Genomic DNA, 22,454 nt, shown 5'->3' with positions numbered 1-22,454 from the left:
TCAATGACTTAAAAAACCTCAAGCCAACTAGAAATTGTGGAAATGCATATAGAACTATTGAAAGCATTTAATAAGAAAACAAAAAAGTGTGCAACATGAAAATATTGTCTCATTTACAGTACATTGGGCAATTTATTGACGGTCTGTAGCTAGTCCCGGGGATAGGCTATCCAAAGTCAAATACATTTTTCCACAGTTGCACACCAGCTGGCTGAAGCTAATTGCCGAAATAATTTGTCTAACTCTTCCCACCTGCGAACACATACAAGAGACACCCACATCAAGCCACACCCCAAAACCAACTCGTGTTTGAATTCAGCCATGGCTGTTAGCATTTCTTTATTAACCAAATTTAAAATGAGTCCAAATCAGGAAGTGCAGTTTGTCAACGTGTGATTAGTGAAGATGCTGTGATGGAGGGTATGGAGAGAAAGTTGGAGAAGTAACAGCTGCGCTTGAATGCGATCATTATGGTTGATAGTTCTGATGATATGGGTCGGGAGAATGAGTGTCAAGGACAGTAACAGGAAAAAGAGAAACCATGCTACTGAAAGCAGTGATGCTTCTAGTGCAGAGAGCGTGAGGGTGAAGATGGGAAACAAGAGTAATGATGTGTCGGAGTGTAAAGTTGTGATGGTGTTTGATGTGACCACAGGGCCGCATCTACACCCAATCCTACTAACGTAAAGAAAGAAAGAAACTCAGCAAAAAAAGAAAAGGCCAGGGCAATAAATTGCAATGTCTGTACTTTGAGACACCTAAGACAGTGCTACAGGGAGACAGGACGGACAGCTGATCGTCCTCGTAGTGGCAGACTACGTGTAACAACACCTGCACAGGATCGGTACATCCGAACATCTCACTTTCAGGACAGGTACAGGATGACAACAATTGCCCGAGTTACACCAGGAACACACAATCCTTCCATCAGTGCTCAGACTGTCCCCAATAGGCTGAGAGAGGCTGGACTGAGGGCTTGTAGGCATGTTGTAAGGCAGGTCCACACCAGACATCACCGGCAACAACGTCGCCTATGGGCACAAACCCACCGTCGCTGGACCAGACAGGACTGGCAAAAAGTGCTTTTCACTGACAAGTCGCGGTTTTGTCTCACCAGGGGTGATGGTCGGATTCGCGATTATCATCGAAGAAATTATCATTACACCGAGGTCTGTACTCTGCAGCGGGATCGATTTGGAGGGTCCGTCATGGTCTGGGGCGGTGTGTCACAGCATCATCGGACTGAGCTTGTTGTCATTGCAGGCAATCTCTACGCTGTGCGTTACAGGGAAGACATCCTCCTCCCTCATGTGGTACCCTTCCTGCAGGCTCATCCTGACATGACCTTCCAGCATGACAATGCCACCGGCCATACAGTTTGTTCTGTGCATGCTTTCCTGCAAGACAGGAATGTCAGTGTTCTGCCATGGCCAGTGAAGAGCCCGGATCTCAAGCCCATTGAGCACATCTGGGACATGTTGGATTGGAGGGTGAGGGATAGAAATGTCCGGGAACTTGCAGGTGCCTTGATTGAAGAGTGGGGTAACATCTCACAGCAAGAACGGGCCATTCTGGTGCAGTCCATGAGGAGGAGATACACTGCAGTACTTCATGCAGCTGGTGGCCACACCAGATATTGACTGTTACTTTTGATTCTGACCCCCCTTTGTTCAGGGACACATTATCCCATCTCTGTTAGTCACATGTCTGTGGAACTTGTTCAGTTTATGTCTCAGTTGTTGAATCTTGCTATGTATATTTACACATGTTAAATTTGCTGAAAATAAACACAGTTGACAGTGAGAAGACATTTATTTTTTTGCCGAGTTTAGGTGAAGTAAAACTAGTCTGGTTCATTGGAAATGGTAGACTGATAATACTCTGTGGTCAGCAGCAGAAGATTCTTCAAATGGAATATCTCAATCGGAAGAAGATCAAAGCCATGTCCATGGAGTGTATGCTATGTTGAGGAGAATGATTTCTGGGGTCCCACTATCTATGTCCAATAGACGATATTAAATAAAATTTGAAGGGAGGCATAGTGTTTGAGAGCAAAAGTTTGATTTGTAGGATAGAGCGTCAAAGTTTGAATATCCAAGAATTTGTTCCATCCCAATTGTGGTGTTTTAAATGCCAAAGACAGAATAATAGGACATGTAGCTGCTCACTGTAAAGAAAAGAAAAGTGTGGACTGGGGGAATAATCTGAAGGCTAAGTGTTGTAATTGTGGGGTGGAACACAATGCAACATTTGGTGGATGCCAGGCGCAGAGAGGGGCAGGAGAGGCCCAGAGATATAGAATCATAATTTCTCAAATGCAGAGGCTGTAAAACAGATTGGTAGAACTATATGCGGACTGATGGAGCTACCATGGTTTCTCCCGTAGTAAGTGGACCTAGTGTCAGAACTGGTGCTTCTACTAGTCTTGACATGGTTTTGAGACCTGTTCAGAAATCTTGTTTACACAAATGTGCTGTGTCAAAGCACACTTTTGCTAGTAAATAAAATTGACTTCATAGCTTTCATTGGAAAGGTTATCAACACTGCTCGGATTATGGAAAGCTGAAATGCCAGGTTGAAGATTATTGTGGATATGGCAACAGTTATTAGGAGTAACAGGTGTTACTGTTGACATGAAGTTAGTAGGGATTTATTTGTTTATTTATATTAAATGTTTGTTTGTGGACCGCCATTATACCATAGAAGTGCAGTCAAAGATTTTTACAACTAACCGAAGATAGACCAGGGCCTCGTTTCCAATGGGAGCAAATTATTCATAGTAGGTAGAACCAAGCACGAGATAGTGAGATCCTATTGGCACGTCTAGCATGTATTTGCATATTTATGTCTGGGAACGGCTACTCTGGGAAGTGCGTATGTGCAATAACTTAATCTGCCCTTGCACTTCTTCTAAACAACACAGCTTTTTGTCAAACTTTGTCAACGGGTAAAGTCTACAAAATTAAATCCACTCTGTTTGTTACAGATTCTACTTTTGAAAACAGAAAACTGTATGCAGATCAAGTGATTCATCTAAGAGAAAATTTGCAGAATGTTGGCCAAAATCCATATCGCTGGGCTTCTTATCACCATATCTGGTAGTGAGTGGAAACGCCAACCGGCTGCTTCACATTTATACATCCATCTGTGGTGCAGTCGCTCTTTAAGGAGTGGCATATGGAAGCTTGTTTACACCTGGACATTACAGCTCAGGTAGATTACCTGTGTCTGCTGCTGCATGTAGGCCTATGTTTACTGCCAAGAAACTCTCATGCTTACCCCTGGGCTCTAGGTAATGAATAACCACTATACAAACAAGGATGATGACAAGTACAAACTAGCCGAATAACGATTTACCATGGTGTTGGGCGGCGACCAGTGTGGGTGGACTGCACAGGAGGTTGGTGGCACCTTAATTGATGAGGACAACAACCACCCGAGCCACTGATTGTTCACCCCGCTATCATCCAGAAGGCGAGGTCAGTACAGGCGCATCAAAGCAGGGACCGAGAGACTGAAAAACAGCTTCTATCTCAAGGCCATCAGACTGTTAAACAGCCACCACTAACATTGAGTGGCTGCTGCCAACATACTGACTGAACTCCAGCTCACTTTAATAATGGAAATTGATGTAAAAAATGTATCACTAGCCACTTTAAACAATGCCACTTAATATAATGTTTACATACCCTACATTACTCATCTCATATGTATATGTATATACTGTACTCTATATCATATACTGCATCTTTATGTAATACATGTATCACTAGCCACTTTAAACTCTGCCACTTTGTTTACATACCCTACTGTTATGATGTTGGCCTGGGGGGTAGGTTTATGACAGTCATAAATACCTCTCCCCCCCCTTTTCCTCTCTTTACCCTACTGAGTTTACATTTGCAAAACCCTTGGTTAACATAGCGATTCTGGGAACATCAGTAGGTGGGGGGAAATTAACTATATTCCTGTAATCCGAACAATTGAACATATGCGGTGGTACTTAATGAATATGATGGTTGTCATCTGAGACATTCTCATCAATGATAAGATGACATAAACTCTACAGGGGAAAGTCTACACATCAGAGTTATCGGATTCACATGGAATTGTTGTTCAACTTAAATGTTTGAATATGAAATTATTCGTGATGGGATGAAATGTGATTTTAGCTTCTAAAATGTGAGATTTGGGTTTTCATAAGATATGGCTCTGCTCCATCAGTGGCCCGCCCCTGTGAAGGGACATGGGCTATAAAACTTTTCAAACACGCCCTCCTCTCCCTTCCTATATAAGCCCTTGACGACAATATAACCTCCTGTTCCGAGGATGTAGGACGACGGTTCTATGTCAGAATGGTTCAGATAATAACTACAGAACGAAGCCAACATCAGCGTGAGCTTTGGTTGCGAATGGTATGAACTTTGAACTCTTATTCACTACAGAAGTGATACCTCCTAGCCGTTGAGTTAGCAACAGCAGACGCAAGGAGGGTTAGGAAGGAACAGACAGAGTATCCCATCTATCACCCAACGACGTTACTACAACGTATTCAATTGACAACCAGAGACATTCTTCAAAGGACTCCATCTACCACCAACCTACCGAAGCGCATTTTATTGCATTTTCCTTTTCCAAATGGGCGGTAATTTAGAATGCATCAGATACTGTATTTATGATAGCACAGCTTCTCCCTGTGTCCCTCAGTCGTCCCGCTCTTTCACTCAAACCCAGCCCTTTTCCTTTGTGTAACAAGCTGTCATATCTGTTCCGCACGCTGGGGACGTTTTCCTTTATGACGTAATTTGTAATCAAGTTATGATTTAATTATGTGTATGTGTAATTCTGTGTGATTAGTTAGGTATTTAGTAAATAAATAATTAAACCCAATTTTGTATTGCTGATTCAAATTGTTAGCCAGGGTTCCTGCAGATAACCAAGAATTTACAACATTCAGATGAGACTGAATTAAGATGACAATTAATATTGACTGCTATTGATGTAAAATATTACTAAATCTTTAAGAGTTTATTCGGAAGATAACAGCTCTATAAATATTATTTTGTGGTGCTCGACTCTCTAGTTAATTACATTTACATGATTAGCTCAATCAGGTGATATTACGGATAAATTATTTTATAGAATAGCATGTCATATCACTTAATCCTGCATAGCCAAAGACACGACACTACATTACTCATCTCATATGTATATACTGTACTCGATACCATCTACTGCATCTTGCCTATGGCGTTCTGTACCATCACTCATTCATATATCTTTATGTACATATTCTTTATCTCTTTACACTTGTGTGTATAAGGTAGTAGTTGTGGAATTGTTAGGTTAGATTACTCGTTGGTTATTACTGCATTGTCGGAACTAGAAGCACAAGCATTTCACTACACTTGCATTAACATCTGCTAACCATGTGTATGTGACAAATCAAATTGGATTTGATTTAATTGATGAGGATGGGCTTGTGGTAATGGCTTGAGTGGAATAAGTGGAATTGTATCAAATACAAACACATGGTTTGATGCCATTCCATTTGATCTGTTCCAGCCATTATTATGAGCAGTCCCCCTTTCAGCAGATTCCAATGGTGGATTGGAGCTCAGAATTCACATAAAGAAAAAAAATTGTAATCAAAATGATGGATTTCAGCAGCAAAAGAATAGCCCGAATTTACACATGACATTGTATTGTGTAAATGCTGCGTTTCTTTGGGTGCTGAAATCTGTCGTTTTTTATTTTAAAAACTACATTTTATGTGACTTCAGAACTCCAGTCCACCTACACGAGTCACTCCTCAACTCCATCATTAATGGTAGAGTTGAGTTCAGTCAGCTAGTAACAAACCAACTATGAATTTAACATTAGCCTATGTAAAAAAAAAATTACAATGAAAGAGTGTGTTCAAGACATAAAACGCTTATCTGCCCACAAGATCATAATAAGGCAACAATTATTAAGTCAGGGAGTAGGCCTAAAATGCAGAGAATTACTAGTTTTGATCATGCAGGAACCAGTTGCCCCGGGAATTATGCTAAAGATATTACCTCATGTCGTGGTCGCAAACGTTAATAAAAACCGTAATTGCACATCATACATTTTTTTGGCGCACCACGTCATCACACGTAGATGCTCCAAATGTAGATTTACAGCAACGACAGACAATAAATTCAGTTCATAACATAAGGTTTGTAATTAAGATACATTTGATATGGAACAGGTTCTTACCACTATTATTTCAGCTCACTCCGTCTACTCTATACGTTCCTCTCAAGTGCCTTCAGCGGACAGCTGTTGGTGTGCCAGACGCAACAAATGAGTGACGAACTGTATTTTCGGTCATGTAGTGCGAACGTATAACGCGAAAGTACCACGTAAATATTGAGTTTCCATGCTGACCCTGAAATAACATGTCCAACCAACAGAAAAATGAGAAAGGATTCACTATTATTCTAACCAATAGGATTTGAGCAATGGGTGGGTCTTAATAAAACTTAATACCCTTTCTTAGAAAATTCCACACTGTGGTGCAATTAATTTACAAAAAGTTCTGAGGAAAAAAATGGTTGCACTTTACTAAGTATCCACAACACTAGGCCTATGTATTTACAGTACATGCTTGCCTAGACTTTGTAGGTACAGCCAGGTACACATAGTTATATTTTTCCTAATTTAGGTTCTAACTGCTACCTGTTTTGGTTTATGAAAATTTTCATGGATTTGCAAATAAACTATTCATAAAGGTGAATGAATGAAGGTTTCAAGTTCAAACCCCAGAGCTGACAAGGTACAAATCTGTCGTTCTGCCCCTGAACAGGCAGTTAACCCACTGTTCCAAGGCCGCCATTGAAAATAAGATTTTGTTCTTAACTGACTTGCCTAGTTAAATAAACCTAAAATAAAATAAAAATTCCTGGGTGAGGGGTGGTTTACCTGAAAATTATTGCAATGTGTTAATACATAAACAATTTTGTCAAGGGTTACAGCATTTAAGGATTAAGGAACATGTATTGTTGACTGGGCGTTTTTTTTTACATTCTTAACATGCAGAGCAATCACTTAAAGTGTGGAGATGAAAGAAAAGAAAACTGCAAAAAGCTTCTAAAGTAATCGAGTGCCTAATAGGATCAGAGGGATTATAATGTCCTCATTTTCACAAATCCATGGGAAATTTGTGAAAATTGGCCTCGTGCCATGCTACTAGTCATAATGGAAATGTAGAAAGTAACAAATTCTTGGCTCTGGCTGGTCCAGTCTTTTTAATTATCCATTGCTATAATAGTATTGTCTTTTTGCTTAAAAAAAGTAATACAACAATAGCAGAGGGACTCCGATGGTGTTTTAACCTATACTAAATAGGCCTTCTATTAATCAGTTCAGTACATTATTTTATCCAAGCAATTAATTGCTTCTTAGACAGAAGATATGTATATTTTTCACATGCGCAAGACCATGACAAATACTCTAAAATGTTGCAGCCTCCCTCCCTCGCAGCGAAAATTCAAGTCCTGCTATATCTATTCCCTCTCAATTGACACACTGATTGCAGCGGTGAGATAATCCCAGTAGTGTAATTGTTTGCCTGTTCACACTGTGCATTTGTGTGTGGGATGCTTGAAGAGAAAGGGTAGGTTGTGTAACTTTCCTGTATAAGAGATAGCCAATATAACATTTTCTAAATATTCCCTGGTCTCTAGTGACATCTAAAGGATACAAAATTATGAACAAAAATCACTCAGAGTAAATTGGTGCATTATGCCGCATTCGCGTGCTAGTCGGAACTAGGAAACTTCTGACTTGTTAACTGGTTGTAGGAGCCTATACATGTGCTGCATTCAATCAGTTTGCAAGTCGGAAGTTTCCGAGTTTCCTAGTTCCGACTAACACATGAACGCGGCATTATGCAGTCGAGGTTAATAAATAGCAATATACTAATAGTAAAGGTCAAAATTGTGCATTAAATTTGGCAAGCAACTGTATTCTTACACATTTTAAACGAGGCTATAAAGTAATGACAATGATGAGCTACTTATAAATCTATATATTAAGTATGTAGGCCAATAATATGTTTCAGTTTAGTATTTCACATGCTGACAATGAACTCGACTGATTTAAGGTTTGAATTAAATATTTTGAGTAGTCTAAATGCAACAGTGAAACTGGTCGACAGGCGGCACTCACGATCCAGCTCTTCGTGTTATGATGCCATTATTTATAGGGTGGTTTCTCGCCATCGTGGTGGGATATCAACCGCTATTCTCAGCCCTCATAACAGAGCTGGTGCATAGGCGTATAAAAGAGGGACAGGATGACACAGACATAAGTGTTTTGCTACAGAACCTTAAACAGAACCCGAAGTAAGTGTATTCCTTTAACTCTTTGTAGGAATTGTCTATGTTTGGAATATCAATGGTTTATCGTGTGCAGGCTATTTAGAAAATATCAACATAAAATCTCCTTGCAATTGGCTGCATTGTCAGGAAAATCGGTGCAATTAAACATGCCACTAGCGCCACATGCGTATTGCTTATCGCTTTCCATCTCTTTAAAGCAATATTACCATATAAATGTAGCTGTGGTAGAAGTTTTTGTGATTGCAGATTCTTGTAGGTAGAACTCGCAATCTTCCCAACTTTCCAACACGTGATTGAGCATCAATACAACAATAGCAGTACCCTCCATAAGGGTGAAGTTTTTTATTAAACCAATACTACACTAATTCACATATCTAGGCCTATAGCCAGTTTCATTCATTTTGGTTGATATCCTATGCTGTTGGGTGTTCATTTTGATTATAAAAAGGTCAACTAGCAGTGAGTGCTCAGCTATAGTAATATTCATGTCAGAATTCACAACACAATAGTTCTTCAGAAAATAATTGAAAGAAGGTACCAATAAACTGAAAAGGTGGAGAATACACTGACAGACCGAATGATTGAAATATTTGTTTTATCAATACATTTGGATAGAGCAGTCTGCAATTTACTCAATCTGGCTGACAATGAATGTATACACTGTGATGCACAATACCTAAATTGGTTGGACATGCTCACCTTTTACAGGTAAACAGAAAAAAATAAAACATATGGCAAACCTTTGTTCTTTTCAGGTGTTCTTCTTGTCAGTCATTGTTCCCTAGACATGGCCATTGTTCCAGTGATGTAAAGCACATGGGGTACATCTCAAGTTGATTTGTGATTGAGTTGGCATTAATAGGGTGGAATGTTTAGCCTTTGCTAAGGAGAGGATGATATCTCATCTACAATTGAGCAGGTAGCCTAGTGGTTAGAGCGTTGGTCCAGTAACCGAAAGGTTGCTAGATTGAATCCCCAAGCTGACAAGGTAAAAATCTGTCTTTCTGCCCCTGAACAAGGCAGTTAACCCACTGTTTCTGGGCTGTTATTGTAAATAAGAATTTGTTCTTAACTGAATTGCCTAGTTAAATAGAAAAATGTGCCTTATCTCATGACAGAATGAAATACTCTTAGTAGTATGGTCTTATGGAGCCTTTATAAGCGCAACAGGCATTCAATCTTATCAACTCCTCAACAAGGCAATGGTTGTTTGGAGGGGAAAGAATGCCAGTGCTAGAAACATTTAAACATAACAAATATCACCATAGATATCATGTGTACAGCATACCCTAGGATAAAGCCAAAACCCAGAGTTCTTGAAAGTACCACAACATTGATTGACCTGGATTTATTCCTTCTCCTCCCATTACATTTTGGATGGGCCAAGGTAATCTGTTTGGGGGAATGTGTCTGAGGTAAGTGTTTTCCCAGAATGGAAGGGCCTGTGTCACTGAGCCCAGAGCAACAAAAAAAAGAAGGAAAGCAAAGAAATTAAGTCACACACATTAATTATAATCCCAAACCCTGACCTCACAAACATTATTAAACCTAATCCCAGCTTCATTCAAACAGATCGAACCCTGTACAGGGACCCAGTTTTCATCTCTTAGTGGTCAGCTACAGAGCTGGCAGGTGAAACAGGAAACATCTGCTTCTGATTTGATACAGATTGGTATTCCAACCGGGATGCTTTTCTCCTTGATACCCCTCCTTTTCTCTGGCATTCTCCTGGGACTGCTCTGCTTCTTCACCTGCAGGCTGGCTAGTCTGCTGCTGATTGGTGGGCCTGGCCACTTCTGAGCTTTACTTAGAGGATTGTCCTGCATCTGTGGGACGGTAAAACCTCTCTTCTCCTCAGAGACCAGCCTAGCAGCTTTATGTGAGCTCAACTACAGCATATTGTATACTAATGCTGTAGGACTTGCGTTGTCTGTTTTAATAGCATAAAGTAACAAGGCTCATATGCACACAGTTTCAAGACTTTATGAAATACCATTTTATTTCAAGCACGTGTAACAATACATTTGCCAAACTCTCTTTTTTACTAAACTGTAAACCTGGTTTAAAAAACATTTATATTGGCTTTGTTATGGCTGTTAGATCTCTGTACTACAGCCCACAATCCCATTAACGCTCCCATTAAAGCTACCTTGACCACAGCACAGGGGAGGGACAGAGGTGGGACAGGGGTGGGTCAGGGGAGCGACAGGGGTGGGACTGCAGAGGAAAAAGGGAGGGACAGGGGTGGGGGTGTAATAATAGATGAAGGCTGGCTGCTCAGGGCCCATGGGGCCGTGTTAGGACAACACTACAACAAAACCACTACTTCTGTTCACTGTGAATGTCTAAGTTGAAACCTACCTACTTTCCACATCATTTGCTGCACTTTAAATCAAACTCATCGTCAACTTTCATAAACACTGATTTCTCCTTATTTTACAGACTCCCTCTAGTTTGGGACGTGGTATGTGATAACACTACAGCGATAGAGCGAAAGCATCATGAAGGTGACAATCCTGCTCATCTGCTCCTGCCTGGTCTGGGAAGGCCTGGGGAAGCCACAGTTTCCTGGTAATACACACACCTGTCAATAAATGTAATGTCTCTTAACAGCATCTAGCTGTTTGACTGAAATCCACTAGGAAGAGCTTAGAGGGGACACATACTAACACAGACCTTTTTCATGCCTTCTTCTTGCTGAAATGTGCACTTCTTCACTCCCGTTCATATATTTGAAAGGAAAGGGACCGGTTTAGGAAATGTAGTGGAAAGATCCTTTAGCACATGCTGAAACCAATCCAATGCTCCAATAGTCCTTGAGGAGGAGTGAATGAGTGCACACTTCAGGAAGTAGGGTAGAAACTCATTTGGGCTTTGATTTATTGGAGATGTGACACATCCATTTAATTGGGTCATATTCCGTCCCACTTGTCCCAGTACTTTCGCAGGTGTTACAGATCAGTTCTACTGGCGTCTTTCCCTCCTCATTTAAAACTAAAAGTCTACCTCCGTGTTGCAGACCAAGAGAAGGATCCTCTGTTCTGGAACACATGGGCTCAGAGTACTTTGAAGAATGCCCTCACACTTCAGAAGCTCAATCAAAACACTGCAAAGAACCTCATCCTCTTCCTTGGTGATGGTAAGCCATGATTACAGGGGTCTTTTTCATTGCATGAGTATGTGCCATACTGTATGATGAAGTGTCTTGAAGTCTTAACTCTATGAGATTATGTGCAGCAAACAGATGTAATAGTTTTTATACATTTCCAGAATATCGTTCCTAGTGGTTGTAGAAAACGAGTATTTTGATGATAAGTATGTCCTCCTCATCAAACACAGTCGTTTCCATCTAAACATTCTGGAGGATTGATGTAATCCAGTCAGAAGTAAATAGTATGTTTCAGACTTTCTAAATGAATGTTGAATATGGGAGCCATCGAGCATTAAACAAACATGCTTACAGTGCCAATGGATAACTTTGCTTCTGCTTAATATTATGTTATGTAGTGACCTATTAAACTGTCCCCCCCAAAGGATCTTAACTGTCTATGTTTTAAGATACATGCAGCAGCATACAATGTATCTTACTCTATCATGTATGACAACCATGCTTAAAACAATCATGCTGTATAAAGTGGAAGTTCACATCAGTTCACATCCTCTACAAAAGCATCCATTTTGATACCCATATAAAACAAAGGGAAAATAGATAGTTATCTCTAAAAATACACATTTTGTTGACTTGTGAAAAGGCAGATCTCAAGTAAAAGCTCTTTTGACGGGATTCTTTACCACCAAATGTAGAGTTGTCTGTTCAGTGGATGGAGCAGCTGCTGTGAAAAGTGACCACAGAGCCATGTTCATCAGATAGATAGTTAATGTATGAGATGGAAAGGCTTTCTATCCCTTAAATAGAATCACACCATAACAGACGGAGCACTGCTTTGCTTTTGTTGTGTAGGAATGGGCATTCCCACAGTGACAGCAGCACGAATACTGAAGGGGCAGCTGAGCAGACAGAGTGGTGAAGAGACCCAGCTGGAGATGGACAAGTTCCCCTTTGTTGCGCTTTCCAAGGTCTGATCTGGTCTGTTATCATATAGAAAAGCTATAGAATAGCATGCATTATTGATCTGGAAGTAATGAATGGTTCACCAAGATCAAGACCAATATACCTGGTCACATACTGTCTATGTCATACGATAATAATGTGTTATTATGTTACATACTTGGCAAGAAGCCACACATCATAGAACTGTCTTTATAGTTAAGGGAGCAGCACATTCCACACATGATTGATAATGTAGTAGTCTGTGTCAATAACTGTAAGAATGAAGAATGTAAAAGAAATGACACAATCTGAGCGTTTCAAGGTGATGCTTGGAGGTGTGGATAACACCAACACGGCATGCAGAACAATGTCTCCTACTATAATTCTATATAATTCACACGTTACTGTCCTGTCTCTGCAGACATATAACACCAATGCCCAGGTTGCAGACAGTGCGGGTACAGCCACAGCATACCTCTGTGGGGTGAAGGCCAACGAGGGCACGGTGGGTGTGAGTGCAGCTGCCGTACGTTCCCAGTGCAACACCACACAGGGCAACGAGGTCACCTCCATCCTCAGATGGGCCAAGGAAGCCGGTAATGTCTCATTATAACTCATGTTTTTTCACAGTACCTTTCCACACCAGACCTATTAAGCCTTATTTGGCCAACCTGAGATAAGCAAGTAGAGACACACCATGATAACATTGTAATCCTTGGCATGCATGGATCTCAATGGGGAGTTTATAGCTACAGATGTATTTTCTTAAAGGCAGAGACTCCCTCGCAGGCCCCAATGACTTAGAGACATGGCAGGAATGAAAACAAGTCTTCTGGAGTAGTGGTCAGGGGTCAGAGAGGATCAGGGATCCAACAAACAAGAAAATAAAGAAATTGTTTTCTCATATTTCTCACATGACTGAAAAATGAATTGACACTGTTCAAGTTCAACTACAATTAGCAGATTCTTTGGAGCTAATCGTTGTCTTTAGATCTGACTATTGCACAGAATCTTAGTAGCAGGTTCAAAACTGTTTGTGTGTTTGTTACCCAGGCAAGTCAGTGGGAATAGTCACGACAACACGTGTGAACCATGCCACCCCCAGTGCAGCCTATGCCCACTGTGTGGACAGGGACTGGTACTCCGATGGAGAGATGCCCGCTGAGGCAGTACAGGCGGGCTGCAAGGACATTGCCAGGCAGCTCTTTGAGAACATTCCTAACATTGATGTGAGTCACAGCAATTACACGTTTTATACAAAAGTATGTGGACACTCCTTCAAATTAGTGGATTTGGCTATTTCAACCACACCCGTTGCTTACAGGTGTATAAAATCGAGCACACAGGCATGCAATCTCCATAGACAAACATTGGTAGTAGAATGGCCTTACTGAAGAGCTCAGTGACTTTCATCGTGGCACCGTCATAGGAAGCAACCTTTCCAGTTAGTTCATCAAATTTCTGCCCTGCTTAAGCCGCCACGGTCAACTGTAAGGGCTGTTACTGTGAAGTGGAAATGTCTCGGAGCAACAACAGCTCAGCCGCAAAGTGGTAGGCCCCACAAGCTCACAGAACGCGAGTGCTGAAGCACGTAGCACGTAAAAATCATCTGTCCTCTGTTGCAAAACTCACTACTGTGTCCCAAAATGTCTCTGGAATCAACATCAGCACGATAACTGTTCGTCGCAATGCCGAGCGCTGGATGGGTGTAAAGATTGCCGGCATTGGAAACTGGAGCAGTGGAAACACCTTACCTGGAATGATAAATCACGCTTCTGGCAGTCAGACAGACGACTCTGGGTTTGGTAGATACCAGGAGAACGCTACCTGCCCCAATGCACAGTGGCAACTGTAAAGTTTGGTGGAGGAGGAATTATTGTCTGGAGCTGTTTTTCTTAGTTCCAGTGAAGGGAAATCTTAACGCTACAGCATATAATGACATTATAGACAATTCTGTGCTTCCAACGTTGTGGCAACAACTTGGGGAAGGTACTTTCCTGTTTCAGCATGACAATGCCCCCATGCACAAAGCGAGGACCATACAGAAATGGTTGGTCGAGATGGTGTAGAAGAACTTGACTGGCCTGCACAGAGCCCTGACCTCAACTCCATCGAATAACTTTGGGATGAATTGGAACACAGACTGCGAGCCAGGCCTAATCACCCAACATCAGTGCCAACCTCACTAATGATCTTGTGGCTGAATGGAAGCAGGTCCCACCAGCAATGTTCCAACATCTTCCCAGAAGAGTGGTGGCTGTTATACAGCAAAGGGTGACCAACTCCATATTAATGCTATGATTCTGGATATGATATGTTCAATGAGCAGGTGTCCACATACTCTTGGTCATGTAGTGTATATAATATGGATCCTGATATTACAGAAAATATCCAGTAATCATGCTAAAACAGAGCATTTTTATAAGCAACAGCTATTGTTGAAAACAATGATTGCTCTTTATTCTGTATACATTTTTCAGACAGTAATGTTGAGCAACTTGCACCTATAATGTAATGACTCACAGATAATCCATGGCAAGAATAATGAGGAGAGGAATTAAGGTTGCATGGCGGGACCCTGTTACTGAGATGTATTGTGGCTTTATTGCCCAAAACCACTCCCTTTTCCCAGGATAAATAACCTGTAAATTACAATAAATTATTTATATGAACAGCATGGCGTGAAATGGAACTATTAAATTATATGCAATGTCTATATCTGGCTTCTCTACGGCCTGAATACTTACAGTGGGGCAAAAATTTATTTAGTCAGCCACCAATTGTGCAAGTTCTCCCACTTAGAAAGATGAGAGATGCCTGTAATTTTCATCATAGGTACACTTCAACTATGACAGACAAAATGAGAGAGAAAAAAATCCAGAAAATCACACTGTAGGATTTCTTATGAATTTATTTGCAAATTTTGGTGGAAAATAAGTATTTGGTCAATAACAAAAGTTTATCTCAATACTTTGTTATATACCCTTTGTTGGCAATGACAGAGGTCAAACGTTTTTTGTAAGTCTTCACAAGGTTTTCACACACTGTTGCTGGTATTTTGGCCCATTCCTCCATGCAGATATCCTCTAGAGCAGTGATGTTTTGGGGCTGTTGCTGGGCAACACGGACTTTCAACTCCCTCTAAAGATTTTCTATGGGGTTGAGATCTGGAGACTGGCTAGGCCACTCCAGGACCTTGAAATGCTTCTTACGAAGCCACTCCTTTGTTGCCCGGCGGGGTGTTTGGGATCATTGTCATGCTGAAAGACCCAGCCACGTTTCATCTTCAATGCCCTTGCTGATGGAAGGAGGTTTTCACTCAAAATCTCACGATGCAGGGCCCCATTCATTCTTTCCTTTACATGGATCAGTCGTCCTGGTCCCTTTGCAGAAAAACAGCCCCAAAGCATGATGTTTCCAACCCCATGCTTCACAGCAGGTATGGTGTTCTTTGGATGCAACTCAGCATTCTTTGTCCTCCAAACACGACGAGTTGAGTTTTTACCATAAAGTTCTATTTTGGTTTCATCTGACCATATGACATTCTCCCAATCTTCTTCTGGATTATCCAAATGCTCTCTAGCAAACTTCAGACGGGCCTGGACATGTGCTGGCTTAAGCAGGGGGACATGTCTGGCACTGCAGGATTTGAGTCCCTGGCGGCGTAGTGTGTTACTGATGGTAGGCTTTGTTACTTTGGTCCCAGCTCTCTGCAGGTCATTCACTAGGTCCCCCCGTGTGATTATGTGATTTTTGCTCACCGTTCTTGTGATCATTTCGACCCCACGGGGTGAGATCTTGCGTGGAGCCCCAGATCGAGGGAGATTATCAGTGGTCTTGTATGTCTTCCATTTCCTAATAATTGCTCCCACAGTTGATTTCTTCAAACCAAGCTGCTTACCTATTGCAGACTGCCTACAATTTTATTTCTGGTGTCCTTTGACAGCTCTTTGGTCTTGGCCATAGTGGAGTTTGGAGTGTGACTGTTTGAGGTTGTGGACAGGTGTCTTTTATACTGATAACAAGTTCAAACAGGTGCCATTAATACAGGTAACGAGTGGAGGACAGAGAAGCCTCTTAAAGAAGAAGTTACAGGTCTGTGAGAGCCAGAAATCTTGCTTGTTTGTAGGTGACCAAATACTTATTTTCCACCATAATTTGCAAATAAATTCATTAAAAATCCTACACTGTGATTTTCTGGATGTTTTCCCCCTCATTTTGTCTGTCATAGTTGAAGTGTACCTATGATGAAAATTACAGGCCTCTCTCATCTTTTTAAGTGGGAGAACTTGCACAATTGGTGGCTGACTAAATACATTTTTGCCCCACTGTATGTAAATGTGATATTTCAGTTTTAAATGTGTTATTCATTTGCACAAAAAAAACTGCTTTTGCTTTGTTGTTTTGGGATATTGTGTGTAGATTGATTAGGGGATTAAACTATTTAATCCATTTTAGAATAAGGCTGTAAAAGTGAAGGGGTCGGAATACTTTCCGAATGCACTGTATATACAAGTCCCAGCCTACTTGTTTCATGTAATACTTTCAATGCAGTATTAGACTTATATTTAGCTAATTAATGATGGGTAATGCATAATAAGCTTCTAATTTATAGCCTCTTTCTCTTGCACAATACGCACACACCTGTGCTCCACTCTTGGAGTCCCATGCAGGAAAAGCTAGACTAGAATAGCTTGCTGGACATTCTTTTTTTTCTTCATTTCTTATACCAATTAGACTATTCGAAGAGGGATGCAAGCTCTTGTTTGCTGAATGTTAAATACAGCAGCCAGAATGCATGGGTAGTTTGAAAGAAGAGTGAACGCGGTAGGCTACAGCAGTTATTTATTCAGAACCATAACCATTCAATATTCGTGATGAGAAGTGAAATCTAATTTTAGTCCTATATTATTCAAAGTTGTAATTATAATGATGAAGTTAAGGACAACAACATGTATTTAATTCAGCCTACCTGTTGAAAGCGAGGAAGGAATGAAGCAGTCAAGAGAGAAAGAGGAGGTAGGCTAATAACATTAGGGGAAATACTATGAAAGATACTGTATGCATCAGTCTACTAATTATGTACAACAAACATATAAACGCAGCATGAAGCAATATCAAAGATTTTACTGAGTAACAGTTCATAATAAGGAAATCAGTCAATTCAAATGAATTCATTAGGCCCAAATCTGTGGATTTCACATGATTGGTAGGGGTGCAGCCATGGGTGGGTCTTGGAGGGCATATTGTAGGCCCACCCACTTGATAGCCAGGCCTAGCCAATCAGAATGGGTTTTTACCCACAAAAGGGCTTTATTACAGACCACCCCCCACAGGTGAAGAAACCGGATGTGGAGGTCCCGGGCTGGTGTGGTTACACATCATGGTCTGCGGTTTTGAAGCCGGTTGGACGTACTGCCAAATTCTCTAAAGTGACGTTGGAGCCAGCTTATGGTGGAAAAATTAACATTAAATTCTCAGGCAACAGGTCTGCAGTCAGCATGCCAATTGCACGCTCCCTCAAAACTTGAGTCATCTGTGGCATTGGGTTGTGTGACAAAACTGCTCACTTTAAAATGGCATTTTATTGTCCCCAGCACAAGGTGCACTTGTGTAATGATCATGCTCTTTAATCAGCTTCTTGATATACCACCTCAGGTGGATGGATTATCTTGGCAAAGGAGAAATGCTCACTAACATGGATATAAACAAATTTGTGCACAAGCAGAGAAATAAGCTTTTGGTGTGTACAGAGATTTTCTGGGATTTTTTTATTTCAGCTCATGAAACATGGGACCAACACTTTACATGTTGTGTTTATATTTTTGTTCAGTGTACAAATAGGCCCTAAGAATATTTCAAAATTAATATCGAATTCGCTAGCCTGTACGATGCGTAATTAGATTCCATATAATGCGGTATACTACAATACAGTACAGTTCACACTCAAAAGATTAGCCTACTGGAGCTACTTTAATGTATTTACCAAAGAGAGCATATAGCTAGCTACATCTATGGGCTTTTATGTTTTTCTGTCGTGCGTAATGTACAGTAGACTATATTGTACAATATGTAGGCAATTGGATGACGGGACAATCATTTGGGCTTTTTTGGCCTTGGGCTCATTAAATGTCTTTAATGTATGGCAGGCTCAGGTAGCATCAGGCTTGAATTTTCGATCAAAGCTCTAATCAAATCCAGACAGGCCTATTTATATGCTTTTGAGTGACACTTCTGGTTTTGGCGGGAAATACCGGGTTACCTGGTAGAAAAGGGATTTGTTCTGGGGATTGAACATTTGTAAAATACCGGGAAAATATTTAACCCTACCGGGGATGTCCATAGAGAGGAATCAAATGTTTTACCTCTGTGGTGGATGTCTAGGTGATTATGGGAGGAGGGAGGAAGTACATGTTCCCCAAAAACCAGTCAGATGTGGAGTATCCTGGAGAGAAGAAACACTTCGGTACCCGCATCGATAGAAGGAACTTGGTGGAGGAGTGGAATAACAGAATGAAAAACAAGGTCAGCTGCTCTGTCTTAGTTCTTCTCTCACTCCTCTTCTACCATGTCCTGTTGTTTCTTCCTTGTTCTTCTCTGTCTTCCTTTCTCTATTTTTCTTAACATTTGAATCTTTTTAGGTTGTCACAGGGTTGGATCAATGCCATATGATGTATTGTTTTATCTATTAAATAAACAGAACGCCCACTATGTATGGAACAAGAAGGAACTTTTATCGCTAAATCCTAATAGTGTGGATTACCTTTTGGGTGAGTTATTTAAAAAAAATAGTTTGCTCTTTATTGATTTCACGACCTTCCTGTTTCATATTTTGTATTCATGTTAACCACTGATCATCTTCTCTACCTGTTTCACAATATATTAAACCCTGCTTCCTGTGTTAACACAGGTCTGTTTGAGCCTGGAGATCTTCCCTATGACCTGGAGAGAAACAATGAGACAGATCCTTCACTGACAGAGATGGTGGAGGTGGCCATTAAGATCCTGAAGAAAAACCCCAGCGGATTCTACCTGCTGGTGGAGGGTGATTGTTGTGTTACATTTACTCTGGCACCAGTAAATACTGTATCAGCTGCACAAGTTTAATAATGTATATCATGTTGAATGTGAAGTTTTTACAGCTTAGGCTGCTTTGCCAGTGCTGATGCTAGATATTCTCATCTGTCTGAGAGAGAGGTTAACCAAGCTGTGCGTTGGCAGGGGGGCGCATCGACCACGGACATCACGAGGGTAAAGCCAAGCAGGCCCTACATGAGGCAGTGGAGATGGACCGGGCTATTGGCCATGCCGGCCTCATGACCAGCATATATGACACAATGACTGTTGTCACTGCTGACCACTCTCACATGTTCAACTTTGGAGGCTACACTCCAAGGGGGAACACAATTTTTGGTGAGCAGTGGATGATTTTGCAACAATGTATTGTATATTGTATGTGGCAACACTCAGTCATCAGTCACTTGGATGTTGTGGATGTTGTAAATAATGGTTTGTGATGGAGGTGGTTCATTATTTTCCTCTCTGTCTACAGGACTGGCTCCCATGTTGAGTGATGTGGACCAGAAGCCCTTCACAGCCATCTTATATGGGAATGGACCAGGGTTTAAAGTAGTCAATGGTCTGAGAGAGAACGTCTCCACCCTTGACTATGGTAAGTGAAATCTTATCATCAATGGAGTATTGCCATTTTGACAGTCCTCTGTCATAGAGAACATCACTTGGTCTTTGGCATGCCAGAAAATCATCCATCTGATCTCTTTCTCCTTCCCTTTCCCCACCTCCACCCCTTCCCTTCCTTCCCTCTCTTCAGAGGAAAATAACTACAAGGCCCAGTCTGCAGTGCCGCTGAGTATGGAGACTCATGGAGGCGAGGATGTGGCTGTGTTTGCTAAGGGCCCTATGGCTCACCTGCTGCACGGTGTCCACGAGCAGAACTACATTCCCCATGTCATGGCTTATGCTGCCTGCATTGGCCAGAACAGAGACCACTGCATGTCATCCAGTGGAGCCTCTAGTCTCAGCGCTGCTCTGCCCAGCCTGACAGCTCTCCTCACACTCATCCGCCTCCTCTGCTGACCTTTCACCGCAACCCCCTCCTGCACTACCCCCACCCCTCCTCTCTGTATATATGTATTACTCCCACACCTTTTTTATAGTGTGGATATTATGCGGATTGGATTCTTTCTCTATTGCTGATTTTTTTAAATCATTCTGTACAGTTTAATGACTTTGGGACCAATGTAAGGGCATTTAAAAAACCAACTTTATAAGAGGTTTTAAAAATAGGTTCTATTTGACTCAACATTCCATGACGTACATTAAGGCATTGTTGGCAGAATAGATGGATGCAGTTCAATGCATGATTAATATAATTCACCAATACATTTGGTGTAAATACATTATGTTGTAAATCACAACTGGCCTCCATTCCGGATGCACTGTTTCATTTTCAATGACTAAATATTTTGGACAAAAACTGATGATTGTAACTAAGGCTGGGAATGTCAATACAATCAAACTAGCAAGGGCAATGATCAAAAGGCAGACATAATGTGGCTAATATGCTATGGTATCTATTTATGTAGCTAGCTAAAAACACAGAGCCTAGCATTATCTAGATAGCTAGCCAGCTGCTAGGAGGAGGTGAGTGAGGACATTCACCGACTTTTTCCCCTCATGTCATTTTTTGATGGCTACACAGCTAGAGATGCACGTGTCATTTGGTTAGCTAGAAATAAATGTGAATCGTTTTGATTGGTAGCTATGCTGAATGCCTGTTATCCAGTTAGCATTTCTCTTGCATTCGCAAATTCACTATGGCTAGCCATCTACTCCAATTTCAGAGTGCTCTGAGTGTGCCAGAGCGCTGAATAACTGATGAATTTACGAACACGCAAGACCTGCTGAATAAGACCGGTGTCAGTAACCGTAGGCCAAAAAAGTTATAGTTATTCATTCATGCTTTATATAACATGTAAACAGCCTAATCAGCTCTGCTCGGCGAGTAAAATTGTCAATGAGTTGTTCTCTCATTTGTGTCTGGTAGTAGCTAGCTGGCAAGCTTATTAACTTTAGCCAGTTACCTTGGGTGCTTGGTTGGGACAACGCATGCATTGGCAGGAAAGCTGCAGAAGGACAAGCAGGCTATTCCCCATCGTTTATCAGTGCAATTTTGATGGCCAACAAGCTCAAATATTTTAGAGGTTTGTTGTTGCTGTGCATATACGGTTAGGGAAAATAAGAGGATCACTTTATTTCTACTGTAACATATAGGATAGGTTGTGTTATTTTACTTTGGTATTGATCACTATTCAGGTAACACCGACACTATGTGAAGAATTCTGTCATATCAGTTGGTTTAAGAGAAGGGTATATCTCTGAATTTATATCAATCATTGTATGGGGTAAATAACCTCCCAGTATTAATGACAAAGCAATGTTGCTGCCCACCTTGTTGTCTGTCAATTCCATGACTATGGATCAGGCAACTTTTCAAAGAAGCCAGTTCTTTTCCTAAAATAGAAACCTAATGTAACATTCCCCTAGTTTTGAATATGAATATATTAAAACAGTATATACAAACAGTAAACAGAATTTACATAGATTCCCAAAACAATCGTGTAAACGTTACAATAAGGAAAGTAGATGCTATTTTGTATGTATGGTTTAAACAAACAAACCAAAACAATTAATTCCATATCCTTTGTACGTACTTCCCAAAAGCACTGAATGAAAAGTCACCCCCTGTCAGAATTTCATAGAAATAAGTTAGCCAATAAAGGAAGTCCTGTTGGTTTTTCTGTAAATGTTGTGTTTACATTATTGATGTGTTGACTGTAAATGGTAGATAATGTGTCAGTTTGCCAGGAACTGATTTTGGTTGCACTTTCAATAAGCATTATGGGTACCATTTGGGATGGAATATATATTAGAACAGATGTGTCACCTTATTGAGGAATGTTTAATGCTACACAAATTAATTGGTTCCATTTTTCATATTGGAATTATTCAAA

General features: G+C 40.9%; 2 protein-coding genes across 2 annotated transcripts in view; one reads left to right on the top strand and one right to left on the bottom strand.

Moving 5' to 3' along the window:
* LOC135540091 (endothelin-converting enzyme 1-like) overlaps positions 1-6,439 on the bottom strand; it is a 47,999-nt gene extending 41,560 nt beyond the window's left edge. Inside the window, exon 1 of the mRNA XM_064966448.1 lies at positions 6,244-6,439. The gene's annotated coding sequence lies outside the window, so the exon portion shown is untranslated. The remainder of the gene's footprint in view (positions 1-6,243) is intronic.
* Positions 6,440-8,258: 1,819 nt separating this feature from the next.
* LOC135540088 (alkaline phosphatase-like) lies at positions 8,259-22,247 on the top strand. The gene is made up of 12 exons (XM_064966430.1): positions 8,259-8,372; positions 10,812-10,940; positions 11,389-11,508; positions 12,331-12,446; positions 12,842-13,016; positions 13,474-13,649; positions 18,805-18,945; positions 19,121-19,190; positions 19,331-19,465; positions 19,642-19,833; positions 19,973-20,092; positions 20,252-22,247. Exons 2-12 carry the CDS (start codon positions 10,871-10,873, stop codon positions 20,515-20,517), a joined length of 1,581 nt encoding a protein of 526 aa, XP_064822502.1. The 5' UTR covers positions 8,259-8,372; positions 10,812-10,870; the 3' UTR covers positions 20,518-22,247.
* The last annotated feature ends 207 nt before the right edge of the window (positions 22,248-22,454 follow it).

The sequence above is a fragment of the Oncorhynchus masou genome, chromosome 5 (genome assembly GCF_036934945.1).
Source record: "Oncorhynchus masou masou isolate Uvic2021 chromosome 5, UVic_Omas_1.1, whole genome shotgun sequence".
Lineage (NCBI taxonomy): Eukaryota > Metazoa > Chordata > Actinopteri > Salmoniformes > Salmonidae > Oncorhynchus > Oncorhynchus masou.
Note: the sequence above shows the minus strand (reverse complement) of the source record. Positions and strands in the feature narration are given on the sequence as shown.